The sequence below is a fragment of the Rhinopithecus bieti genome, unplaced genomic scaffold (assembly GCF_001698545.2).
Source record: "Rhinopithecus bieti isolate Rb0 unplaced genomic scaffold, ASM169854v2 scaffold_1017, whole genome shotgun sequence".
Lineage (NCBI taxonomy): Eukaryota > Metazoa > Chordata > Mammalia > Primates > Cercopithecidae > Rhinopithecus > Rhinopithecus bieti.
Genome location: NW_016803657.1, coordinates 6,494,762 through 6,508,428, shown reverse-complemented (window position 1 = coordinate 6,508,428; position 13,667 = coordinate 6,494,762). Strand labels below are relative to the sequence as shown.

The 13,667-nt window shown below is 48.1% G+C and overlaps 1 protein-coding gene across 1 annotated transcript in view; it reads right to left on the bottom strand.

Annotated features, from left to right (window-relative positions):
• Positions 1–13,661, bottom strand: part of FOXK1 (forkhead box K1) — a 91,107-nt gene extending 77,446 nt beyond the window's left edge. Inside the window, exon 1 of the mRNA XM_017894832.1 lies at positions 13,356–13,661. Coding sequence (XP_017750321.1) covers positions 13,356–13,564 — 209 coding nt within the window. The 5' untranslated portion in view covers positions 13,565–13,661. The remainder of the gene's footprint in view (positions 1–13,355) is intronic.
• Positions 13,662–13,667: the final 6 nt, after the last annotated feature.

Here is a 13,667-nt window from a genome sequence, read left to right as displayed (position 1 = left end):
CAGAGCGAGACTCCGTCACAAAAAAAAAAAAAAGAAAGAAAGAAAAATTCAGTTCTGTAGTGACATGAGCCACATTTCATTTTATTTTTATTATCATCATTATTTTTGAAACAGAGTTTCGCTCTGTTGCCCAGGCTGGAATGCAGTGGCACGATCTCAGCTCACTGCAACCTCCACCTCCCAGGTTCAAGTGATTCTCCTGCCTCAGCCTCCTGAGTAGCTGGGACTACAGGCGTGAGCCTCCATGCCCAGCTAATTTTTGTATTTTTAGTAGAGACAGGGTTTCACCATGTTGGCCAGGGTGGTCTCAAACTCCTGAACTCAGGTGATCCTCTCACCTTGGCCTCCCAAAGTGCTGGGATTACAGGCGCGAGCCACCGCGCCCGGCCTTGAGCCACATTTCAAACACTCAACAGCCATACATGCCTAGCGGCAGCCATGTTGGACAGCACAGATATAAAACATTTCTACCACCACAGAAAGTTCTAGACTCGCCATGGCCAATCCCTGACTGGCCAATCCAAGGGTGGGCAGGCCTGTAAAATCTGTCCACACCACAACTTACGGAGAAAAAGAGAATTGCAAAGGAAGGTGGAGAGTCTAGCAGAATCTTTTTGCAGGTTAGGAACCAAATTAGGGCTGCAAGCGTTCCCTGGTTAATATGGACTCCAACCCAAGGGAGGTGGATGTTCTTAAGGGAAAGATGTTTTCATCAAACAGCGATGAATCACTGTTCCCAATGCCAGGGCTGTAAGGCCAAGCAGACAGAATGGCTCCATCCCAAGGGCAGAGGTAGCGAACACAAGCTCTGCAGTTTTCCTTCTTCTGGAACCTCACGGCTGAGGTCGGCCTGCTCTGTTGTCTGGCAGTATCAGCTATCATTTTAAACATTCTTTCGAAGTCAGCTCCAAAGAGTTACTAAGTTTACAAATCACTTTTCATTGACTGAGTTCCAGCCACAGCTTCTTGGTAAGGGGTAGGAGGTTCCCTAATTTCATCGGTAAACTGTATCCAAGTCACAGGATGGGAGAGTGTATTTCTGGGAAGGTTTTCTACAGACGACTAATCCCACCCCTGGCGGCTTGTGCATTTATCCAGGCGTCAGTCCCTCTGGCTCCTGGGTTTGGGGAATGAGACGGTCTCCGCTGACAGGCGCCCTGCAGCTCCCTGCTGCTAACAAACCCCTGTGGACTCCCGGCCACCAGGTGAGACCCACACCGGTCATCCTACAGACAAAGCTGGCACAAAGCTCCAAATCTAGGCTGTGATATTATTTTTGGGTTCCTTATGCTGCCCCCAACAAAAACAAAGACCAAGCCCCAGAATCCATTTGTGAGACCGGGCACTGTTGGGGTCTGTGGGTGGGGCTGGGAGGAGCCTCCATCACAACTGTATGTTTGAAAAAACAGGACCCTTCACCCGTGTGATACAAATCACAAAAAGCAAAGCTTTTTCAGAATAGGCAGAAGACTGCTTTTATTCTCGGTGTACTGCTGATTTACTGTGATTTACCGTGAGAAGGAAAAGAGAGAGAGAAAGAGAAATTTCCCCAAGAGTTCCTATCAGACTGGGGAGGGAGAAAATGAATTTTTATGTTTATCCGAAGTGGCATAGTTTTTCAAAAAGTCTGCTTATTTTGATGTAAATGTTTCGAAGTTAAAAACAACAACAACAACAACAAAACCTAGAAAAGTTTCATGAAGAATCCCACACAACACTGTCTCTATACACACACATTCTGGCTGGGTGCATGGCTCAGGCCTATAACCCCAACATTTTGGGAAGCCCAGGTGGGAGGATCATGGGAGCCCAGGAGTTCAAGACCAGTCTGGGTAACATAGTGAGACACTGGTCTCTATAAAAATAATTTTAAAAAATTAGCCAGGCATGGTGGTGGGCACCTGTAGTATCAGCTACTTAGAAGGCTGAGGCAGGAGGATCGCTTGAGCCCAGGAGTTAGAGGCTACGGTGAGCTGTGATCATGCCACTGTACTCCAGCCTGGACAACAACACCCTGTCTCTACAAAAAAAAAAAGTTTTGGTTTTTTTTTTAAAGAGATTATTTGCAGTCAGGTGAGGTGGCTCACACCTGAGCACATTGGGAGGCAGAGGCTAGAGGATCACTTGAGCCTAGGAGTTGGAGACCAGCCTGGGCAACAGAACAAGATCGTCTCAAAATCAAACAAACACAAAACAAAACAAACAAACAAAGACAAATTCTGTTACTGACTTTAGGACTCATCTGGGACATCCCAACCCTGTCCCACCTCCCCCATCACTCTGCTGTTCTCAAGGGGAAGGGACACCCACATCTGTGGCTAAAAGGCTAGGGGCACCATCAGAGAGCAGCCTGGGGGACAGAGGCTCCCGCGGAAAATAACAGCAGTAACTAACAGGATGAATTGTGCCACCCTAAATCATCAAAAAATTACCGTGCATTTAAAAAAATACACTAAATTTAGCCAAGTCATGTCACAAGATGCTAATAAGGCCAATGACTAAATTATATAACTTTATTTCTATAAAAATATGCTTTTGCTGTGAACCTAAAACCGCTCTATAAAAGTCTATTAAAAAATATGCTGTGTCACTCAACTTTTAAAACAGATTTAAAATTAACTGACTACAAAAGCCTTTTCCTATAAAAAATCTCTGTTTTTAAAAACACAGCTTTCTGGGTTTGAAGAGACCAAGTTTAACAATGAGCTGAACCTCAGGATAAAACAGACTTTGTTTTGTATAATTATATTAACATTAGAAGATCTGCATAACTCAATCAATAATCTTCCCAATGGCCAAGTATGATGTTACAAAGTCACACAGAGGTGGCAAAAGATTCATTCAAAATGAAAGATAGAGCAACAGGTTTTAACGTAACACAGTATAAAACATCCATGGACATTACAGCAGAGGATGACTTAAGGCCAGGAGTTTGAGACCAGCCAAGGAAACGCAGTAAGACCCCATCTCAACCAAAACTAACTAACTAACTAACTAACTAACTAAATAAATAAATAAATAAAAGAAATTAACTGGTTTGGTGGTGCTCACCTGTAGTCCCAGCTACTTGGGAGGCCGAGGCAAGAGGACTGCTTGAGCCCAGGAGGGCGAAGCTACAGTGAGCTATGATTGCACTACTGCACTCTAGCCTGGGCGACAGAGCAAGACGCTGTCTCAAAAAAATAAATAAATAAAAAGAAATTACCCAGCCGGGCGCAGTGGCTCACACCTGTAATCCCAGCATTTTGGGAGGCCGAGGCAGGTAGATTACCTGAGGTCAAGAGTTCGAGACCAGCTGGCTTACATGATGAAACCCTGTCTCTACTAAAAATACAAAATTAGCCGGGCGTGGTGGCACGTGCCTGTAATCCCAGCTACTCAGGAAGCTGAGGCAGGAGAATCGCTTGAACCTGGGAGGCGGAGGTTGCAGTGAGCTGAGATCATGCCACTGCACTCCAGCCTGGGCAACAGAGCGAAACTCCGTCTCAAAACAAAACAACAAAAAAAGAAACTATCTCTTGTCAGGTTTTAGTGAGGCATCCAGGAACATCCACAATATCTGAAAAGGCTACAAAAACACTCCCTTTTCCAACTACGTGTCCTCAGGAGGCTGGCTTTTCTCCATGTACTTCAGCCTAAACATGCATCAACGCCGACTGAAAGCAGAAGCAGCCATGGATTCCAGCTGTCTTCTATTAAGCCAGACATTACAGAGTTCTACCAAAAAACCTCTTACTCTATTTTTTGGGGGGGAAATATATTTGTTTCATAAAAGTATTTTTGAAATAGAGTATTATTGCTATTTTTGAGTAGATGAATAAATATGTATATTTTAATTTCTAATACGGTCAGCGTCAACAGATAGAGCCCATATAAACCAAAGCTCTTTGGGGTCCCCAGTAATGTGTAGGAGTTCAAGAGTATAAAAACGTCCTGAGACTAAAACATGTCTAGGAATTGCTCGTATAAGCAGAGAATGTCCAGCAGTCATTCTGCCCAAAGAGAACCATGCCCTTTGACACTTAGGGGAACAGGTTAGGGGAGCAGCTTCAGAATACCAGGGTGTCTGCTGAGGGGCAGGGCCTCACCCCCTGGGAACACGGGAGCTACTGAGGTTTCTGGGCAGGCGGCAACATGATCAGAGCTCAGCATCCTCTGAGGAAACATATGGAAGACAGTTCACACCTTTCCCAGCAAGGTTCAATGCAAGACTGAGGGCAGACGAGATTCTTCATCAAATCATGTATATAATCCCCACCAGGGCCGGGCGTGGTGGCTCACGCCTGTAATCTTAGCACTTTGGGAGGCTGAGGTGGGTGGATCATTTGAGGTCAAGAGTTCGAGACCAGCCTGGCCAACACAGTAAAACCCCGTCCCTACTAAAAATACAAAAATTAGCTGGGCGTGGTGGCACGTGCCTGTTATGCCAGCTACTTGGGAGGCTGAGGCAGGAGAATTGCTTGAACCTGGGAGGCAGAGGTTGCAGTCAGGCGAGATCGCGCCACTACACTCCAGCCTGGGAGACAGAGGGAGGCTGTGTCTCAAAAAAAAAAAAAATTCCCCATCTGTATTCTGTACGCCTGTTGATCAGTTTGTCTACCTCCTGAAAACTATTCTAAGGAGAGAAAAGCTACTCTTTGCAAGCAGTTCATGATTTAATGATGGAACTGTTATGTTCAAGTAAAGCAAAACACGCCCAAACTCATCTTCACAGCATCCAAGGAAAATATACATCGTCAACACTGTAGAAATGGGTCAGGTGAGGCGAGTTCTTGAACCCTGGTTCCTCCGACTCCTGGCAGCAAGCCGCACGCCTTCTTGGTTTCGCTTTGTAAACTCACCAGCTACACTCACACGCACATTCTGGTTTTTATCCTTTTTAATTACCTGGCAACATTTTACCAGGAAACTAGAAACTCGTGAAAAGTAATAGTCGCAATGAAAATTAAGTACAAGATCACCCAACAAGTCACGACGCAGGGGCCTATTTCCAGGAAATCAAACTAAAAACATTTTATACAATCCTCTCATTTTAATATGAAATGCTTTAAATGTAGAGTAATTATGGAAATGAGGCATTGCTGCAATTTGAGTTGTCATTAATTTAGCAAGTTTATCCTCTGACATTCACAAGATGCAAAAACAGCAAATCGTAAATTACTCTATCTCCAAATCAAATGCTTTAGTCTCATTTCAGCACACAATTTTAAACATAGCTGCGTCTTTTCAAAAATACTAAATAAGAACACCACTACATCCTACACTTTTAGCACCCACAAACCCTATTCCTCCATCAATATGACAAAGGCTTTCATGCGAATATTCTAAATTCAGTTCAATGACACTACATGACAGCACCCTCCTCAGAGACTGACTTTTAAAATCCTATGTAAGTTCTCTTAAATGGGCGGCAAGCCCAAGAAATTCAACATGCACCAAATACTAGAAAGTGGCTCATATTTTTAACATCGACCCAATGTACTTGCTATGTGCCCACAGAGCTTTTTAAAGTAACTTTTAACAAGTTGACAGTCTCACTTGGAACAAATACATGTGATACACAATAACTGCCAACTAGCAAAAAACCAGAATAAAGACTTTATTTGGAGATGCCGCATTTCATTTTTTGACTATCAAGATACCACCGGACTAAAATTAAAGCTTCACCTCGTTCCGCGAAGCAGCTCCCCACCAACCTCTACAGCAGCAATTTTTTTCCCTAGGTCCGGCTGAAAACCATCACCCAACGGGAACGTTCCTTCCTTCAGATCTTGCACCTGGATCTGCTCCTCTCCAGTACTGGGGCCACCAGGTCTCAGGAGTCAGGCCTGATGCCCCTCTTTGTCTCCTCCGTGGCTTCCTTCACTAAGAGACCAACCCTGCCTAATCACAGCTCTTCCCATCGCCTTTGGCACTGCAGGCTGATCCTTCACGTGGAGAAGCGAGACAGCACCATCTGAGTTTTCACATGTACCCACTGGAAAGAGACTGATCTGACACCCTCTCTTGTCCCAAGTGCAAAGCCCAGCTCAGCACATACGACCACTCCTGCACCAGCCAAGCATGACCCACCCAGGCACTGGGTCACCTAAGGGGACTGGGTGAGGGCAGTGACAAGGGTGGGAAAACCCCAGGAGAAGAGGAATGCCGTGACCGTCCTTGATGCCACGTAGTGAGGCGTTCAACTTCCCCAGGTCTGGGGCACTTTTCCAATTAATTTCAAGATAATGTCATGTCAAAATCTGTGACTAATTTTATGATGGTTATACAATGTATAAGTAATTGTATAATTCGATATTCTTCAAGTGACCAGTTGGAAATAGCCATGCAAAACTGGCTTCCGTATGTTTTATTTATTATTTTTCAGGTCAGACAGGTAATTTGCCCACGTCGTAACAAGGTTCCAGGGTGGCACATCTCACATGCCGCCACGTGAAAACACCCAATTGTCAGGCTCATGAACAACAAAAGGATCTCCGGATGTTTTTATAGGGGCTAAAACATTTATGTAGTAAAACGCTTTGGTGGTTACAATTACTTTTTCTCCTGGCACATGTGCAGAGGCTGTGATCCATAACACCTGCCATTCACAATGCACCTCTCAGCAGCTGGGGCATGGTAACCCAGGCACGTATCCATGCTGGCAGCCAAAATGAACTACAAAAAAGTACAGGGGGCCACCACGGTGGCTCACATCTGCAATCCCGGAACTCTGGGAGGCTGAGGTAGGCGGATCACCTGAGGTCAGGAGTTCAAGACTGGCCTGGGCAACATGGCGAAACTCCCTCTCTACTAACAATACAAAAATTAGCCAGGCATGGTGGTCGACGCCTGTAATCCCAGCTACTGGGGAGGCTGAAGCAGGAGAATTGCACCTGGGAGGCAAGGGTTGCAATGAGCCAAGATGGTGCCACTGCACTCCATCCTGGGTGACAAGAGTGAAACTCCATCTCAAAAAAAAAAAAAAGTACAGGTAAGAACAAATTAAGGGACCCAGGCAATGATCACCAAAAGCTGCTAATCTTACAAATTAGGGGGGACACCCAGACATTTTCACCTCTGCACGCACCACCACCTATAAGGCAGTTCTGGCAAAAAAGCAAAACAAAGCAAAACAAAACACACTTGAGTTGATGGAATCCCCGGGTCTAGTCACCAGTTTACAGAAATGACAAGGGGAAGGGACATAGTGAACAGATGCTGGCAGAATCCAATTGCAAAGGCAGGGTATGGGGAACTACACAGGACAAAAGACCCCATGAGAAAAAAGCAGTGGGTACCGGGCCTGGGGGCTCACGCCTGTAATCTCAACACTTTGAGAGGCTGAGGCGGGCGGATCACTGGAGACAGGAGTTCGAGACTAGCCTGGCCAATATGTGAAACCCCATCTCTACGAAAAACAAAAATTAGCCGGGTGTGGTGTTGCATGCCTGTAATCCCAGCTACTTGGGAGGCTGAGGCAGGAGAATCGCTTGAACCTGGGAGGCAGAGGTTGCAGTGAGCCAAGATAGTGCCACTGCACGCCGGCCTGTGCGACAGAGCAAAGACTCTGTCTCAAAAAAAAAAAAAAAAAAAAGAAAAGAAAAGAAAACAACTATGCAGACGGTAAGAGAAACCTACGCACTGATTATTTGAGGACAGTAAGAAATTATTATTCATTTTTTAGGTGTGATAATGACACTGTGGGTTTGTTTTTTTTTTTTTTTTTTAAGAATTCTATCTTACTAGAAATTTTGGTTGAAATATTTATAGACAAAGTAAGATGACATCTGTGATTTGCTTCTCAATAACTGGGGCGAGGGGGAAAGGTGAATGGGGGTGAAGATAAAGAAGACTGCCACACGATGATAGCTGCTGAAGCCGGCAACAGCCATGTGGAAGCTTGTTCCTCTATGTCTAGGTTTGAAATTGTCCATGATCAAAAGTGTGTTTTTAAAAAAGCAGCTGGGCATGGTGGCTCACACCTGTAATCCCAACACTTTAGGAGGCCAAGGTGGGAGGATCGTTTGAGGCCAGGAGTTCCAGACTAACCTGGGCAACATGGTAAGACCCCGTCTCTACATAATTAAAAAATAATTTAAAAAAGTAACCACATTCACTTCAGAAAACATGGAAAACACAGAAAAGTATAAAGAAAAAAAGACACCCATATGAATCTTACCACTCAAAGTTACCACAAACAGAAGTCTTGTTCTCATTGTAATTATTCAAGCAATCCACATTTACTATAAAAATATTGGGGGAAAAGGTTGCAGAGAAAGAGAGAAAAGCAAGTATGGGATATACACAGGGTCTCAGGTTCATGAGAAAAGCAAATTTGTTGAATTTTGAATTGGGTAATTGAAATTCAAAATTAAGTGGCATCAAGAATTCAGCTGGGGCCGGGCGCAGCAGCTCACGCCTGACATCCTAGCACTTTTGAGAGGCCAAGGCGGGTGGATCACCTGAGGTCAGGAGTTCCAGACCAGCCTGGCCAACATGGTGAAACCCCCATCTCCACTAAAATACAAAATTAGCTGGGTGTGGTGATGTGCGCCTGTAATCCCAGCTACTCAGGAGGCTGAGGCAGGAGAATCGCTTGAACCTGGGAGGCGGAGGTTGCAGTGAGCTGAGATCACACCCCCACACTCCAGCCTGGGCGACACAGTGAGACTCTGTCGCAAAAAAACAAAAACAAACAAACAAACCAAGAATTCAGTTGGACACATTAACTATGCAAAAAGGGAAAAAAAGGCCAGGCGCGGTGGCTCACGTCAGTAATCCCAGTACTTTGGGAGGCTGAGGCGGGTAGATCACGAGGTCAGGAGATCAAGACCATCCTGGCTAACATGGTGAAACCCCGTCTCTACTAAAAATACAAAAAAATTAGCAGGGCATGGTGGCAGGCGCCTGTAGTCCCAGCTACTCAGGAGGCTAAAGCAGGAGAATGGCGTGAACCCGGGAGGTGGAGCTTGCAGTGAGCCGAGATCGCGCCACTGCACTCCAGCCTGGGGAACAGAGGGAAACTCCATCTCAAAAAAAAAAAAAATTAAGTGACATCAAGAATGGCAGCACACACACACCTCACCCCCACTTCCCCATAACCGAAGAAGGCTGTCTGAATTCCCCCCCATGACAGGCTCATGGTGCTTTTAGGACACCAGGCTAAATCGATGACACTATTTTTCTCCTACGGAAGCTGCAAATTCATTTAGTCATTAATTTGTTTACTCAACAAACAGAACTCAGTTGCTGTGTACCTAATACCAGCCAGTGCCTGCGCTAGGTCTCTGGTGAAAGATCATAAATTCTCGGCCCCAGCCACAGGCAGCTTATGGTCTAGGAGAAACGCTAGGACGGAGACCCGGGCAGTTCCTCCAACTCAACACCAAGCAAACCTGAATCAGAATCCACGCACTCTCCCCTGTGCCTGGGGGCTCTGGCGAGATGCTTACCCACCACGCATAGTGTCAGACACCCAGTGGAGCAAGATCAGCTCTAAGCTGGGTCACAAGTCATTTTTTTTCCCCCGCCAATAATTAAAAATATTGAAGATTTGGAATTATATACCTCCAGTAACAAATAGGGGTGAATTCTGGCATCCTTCCTGAGTGGGAGCCGTACAGGAAGTGTGTGTGGCATGCACCTGTCCCAAGGTGAAGAGGGCAGCCCCGCACCACACAGCTTTGGAAAATGGTGTGGGCACCAACACAACATAGACCTCCCACCAAATCCAAGCATGTCCAAGGCAATCACATTCCAACGCAGCAAGAGAATTTGTAGTTTACAATAAAGAAATTCACAATTTCCAGTAGCAATGGCAATAGCAGGTACCAAAGCCCGAGAGAAAACAGACACAGTAATTCCTGACATTCGGTGATGAATTTCCCACTTAGGGTGACAAAAACTTAAGCATCTAACTTCCTTGCTCTGAAATCCTTAAAATTTCTTGATGACTTTCAACATAACAGGCTTAAGAAGCATTTTTTGTTTTTTGTTTTGTTTTGTTTTTTATTGAGATAGAGTCTTGCTCTGTCGCCCAGGATAGAGTGCAGTGGCGTGATGTCAGCTCACCGCAACCTCCGCTGCCGGGTTCAAGCGATTCTTCTGCCTCAGCCTCCCAAGTAGCTGGGACTACAGGCGCGAGCCACCATGCCCAGCTAATTTTTGTATTTTTAGTAGAGACAAGGTTTCACCACATTGACCAGGGTGGTCTTGAACTCCTGAACTCAAGTGATCCACCCACCTTGGCCTCCCAAAGTGCTGGGATTACAGGCATGAGCCACCACACCCAGCCAGGCTTAAGAATCTTTAGCTAACCAGGCAGGGTGCAGTGGCTCACGCCTGTAATCCCAGCACTTTGGGAGGCTGAGGCAGGCGGATCACAAGGTCAGGAGATCGAGACCATCCTGGCTAACACGGTGAAACCCCGTCTCTACTAAAAATACAAAAAATTAACCGAGCATGGTGGCGGCGTCTGTAGTCCCAGCTCCCAGGGATGCCGAGGCAGGAGAATGACGTGAACCCGGGAGGTAGAGCTTGCAGTGAGCTGAGATTGCGCCACTGCACTCCAGCCTGGGCGACAGAGAGAGAGACTCCATCTCAAAAAAAAAAAAGAATCTTTACCTAACCAAAAAGAAGTTTATAACAGCCTGTGCTACATATGTGACTACTTAGGTATAAGTTTTCTAAAATTTAAAAAAAAAAAAAGTGAGGCCGGGTACAGTAGCTCACGCCTGTAATCCCAGCACTTTGGAGGCCGAGGGGGACAGATCACAAAGTCAGGAGATCGAGACCATCCTGGCTAACACAGTGAAACCCCGTCTCTACTAAAAATCCAAAAAATTAGCTGGGCGTGGTGGTATGTGCCTGTAATCCCAGCTACTCAGGAGGCTAAGGCAGGAGAATCACTTGAACCCAGGAGGTGGAGTTTGCAGTAAGCCATTGCACACCAGTCTGGGCAACAGAGCAAGACTCCGTGACAAAAAAGAAAAAAGAAAAAAGAAGCAAACAGCTCTTTTCTAGAAGGGTGGACGTGGACATCCAGTTAATGTTTTTCCTTCTGCACATGTGCTTTGTTCTTGTAAATTTTACATTGCTGCCTACATAGATATTGCTCACATGTGCAGGTGAAGTCAAATAAAAACAGACAGGCACAGTGGGCCGAGCACTTCACACACATCTAATGCACCAAGTCAGCAGGCAGGCATCCGTGTAGCCTGACAGCTCCACCACGATGCCTGGTAATGCACCCACTGAGAACACGAGCTCCCTGGAGCATAAATGTGCAAGGACTGTACACACTGATAACACTTCATAAATAACAAACCTGCTACTGGCCTATTCGTAGACGATCTGAGGTCGAATTTTTTTCCCCTTGAGTTAGAAAAAAAAAAATACCGTGAAAACCTCCTTCAAGATTCACTAAAGCTGGGTCTGACTGGGGAGTGTACCTGTTTCCATGGCTGGCACAGGAAACCTGAAAACAAGACTGTTTAATGGAAGTATTTGGTGAACCTGAGTTACATAAAAGTGCATCTGTAAAGCAGGCCTCTCAGGGGGGCCTGGGGAGCCTACCAGTCATTTTCTTACTGGAGGGGAGAGTGGCCAGCAAATGCATTTAATGACCCCAAACGAAAGAGAGTATATTGGTTATGGAAAAGAGAGAACAGAGTACTAACTGAGGCAAAGAACAACTTTGTTATCTCCTGAGTTCTAATTTTACCAAAATGCACACCTTTCAGCATGGCTAGGAAAAGGTATACTTCCCCTCTCACGGCCCAAGAGGGAGTGAGTCATTGTTGATGTTGCATTGTAAATTATTCAATGCGATATTTGTAACCAAACATGCCAAGGCTCTAAAAATGGGGAGAAGTTTACAGACACAAACTTTGGGCTCTGGGAATTACCCCAGCAAAAATTCCCCAGACGCAAGGCGTTTATAAAAGGGAGTAATTAGACAACCCTGGAACGAGAACCACACTTAAGAAATATAAACACTGGTGATGAGTTAGAGGCAATCACTAAATAGAAAAAGAAAGTGGCTCCAGAGGAAATGAGTAATTAAACAGGCTTTCTCTTGATCAACAGACCTTGAGGTCCGGGGTAGAGCAGAGGGTGCGGAGGGCAGGCGGTGGAGCTGGAAAGGAGGGAACCGGAATGGGCGGGAGGTGACCACGGGATGCTTTGAAAAGGCACCAACAGGCCTGGGCAGCTATCCAGGCCCAGCTGGGTCTCTCTGCCCTGGCGACCTCGGGCCCAGGGGAATCTAATTCGAGCTTGGGGTCCTGCTACACCATCCCAGGATCACTCACTGGCGAGATAAACCGAGGCACGGGCTTCCTGTCCTCTCCCCTCCCTGCCAGGCCTCTGCTCCTTCAGCACAGTCCAAACTCCTAGGGTCCTCGCACTTCCCGGAGCAACACCCTTCCCACTGTCCTGGGTGAGTGTGCTGGGGCTCCCCAGGACCCAGACTGGATGGGGTGGGGGTGGCCCAAGGATCCAGACCAGACAGAGTCAGAGGTGGCCACTGGGGTCCAGGACGGCAGGGATCAGGCACTGAGGTGACTTGAGGCCCTGGCTGGTGGGGGTCGGGGGTAGTCCTGAGAACCAGGCCAGGCTGGGGTGACCCTGGAGTTCAAGCTGGTGGGGGTCCAGGGTGACCTGGAAGGGTTGAGGGTGGTCCCCAGGCCCAAGCAACAGGGACTTGGGTCAGGGTGACCTCAGTGACCCAGCTGGGTGGAGCTGGGGTGGGAGTGGCCCTGCGAGCCCAGGCTTGTGGGGTTAGTGGTCAGGGGTGGCCCCGGGGGGGTGGGGGCCTAGGAAGTGGGGGTCACGGTTGACCTTGCGTGTTTAGGCGGGGTGGGGAGGTAAACGACCCCAGGAATCCAGGCCAGTAGGCGTTAAGAATGACCACGGAGTCCAGGCCAGTGGGAGCTGGGGGGCAGCAGGGATCTGGGTCAGGGGTGACCTAAGAGGCCCAGCCAGGTGGGCTTGGGGTAGGGGTGGCTCCAGGAGCCCAGGCCGGTGGGAGATGAGGTCAGGGGTGACCCCAGGAGCCGCGAGGTGTGGGTAGGGGTTGACCCCAGAGTCCAGGCCGGTAGAGGTCGGAAGCGACAGGGTGTCCAGGCCGGGGAAAGTGGAGGAGAATCCTCCGGCCGGAGGGTCCAGAATTGGGGTCTAGGTGACCCCAGGGACCCAGGAGGCGGGGGTCGGGGTGGACCCCGGGGTCCAGGCCGGTCGGGGTTACCGGGGTAGCTGGGGTGGTGGGGTTCAGGCCAGGTAGGCTGTAGGGGGATCCCCAGGCCTGGGCCTCAGAGATCGAGGTCGCGGGTGAGCCCCGGGTGCGGGCGGCGGGGGTCGCGGGGGGCACTCACTGCTTGGGCAGCTGCAAGGCGGGCGCGCCGCGCCGCTGGAAGGCCCCGTCCACGAAGACGCCGTTCTTGCCGAGGCAGCGCAGGTAGAAGTGCGGCTCCTGGAAGCTGAGCTGCAGGTGGCGCCGCGAGATGAAGCTGGACAGGCCCATGCTTAAGTCCACCGAGCCCTGCGACGAGTTGCGGCCGATGGTGACGCTGGGCTGGCGCATGAGGAACTCGAACTCGCGGCCCTCCAGCCGCGCCAGCGCCGGCCCCGGGCTCTGCCGCACAGAGGCGGCCGCCGCGGCCACCAGGGCCGGCGCTGCGCCCGCG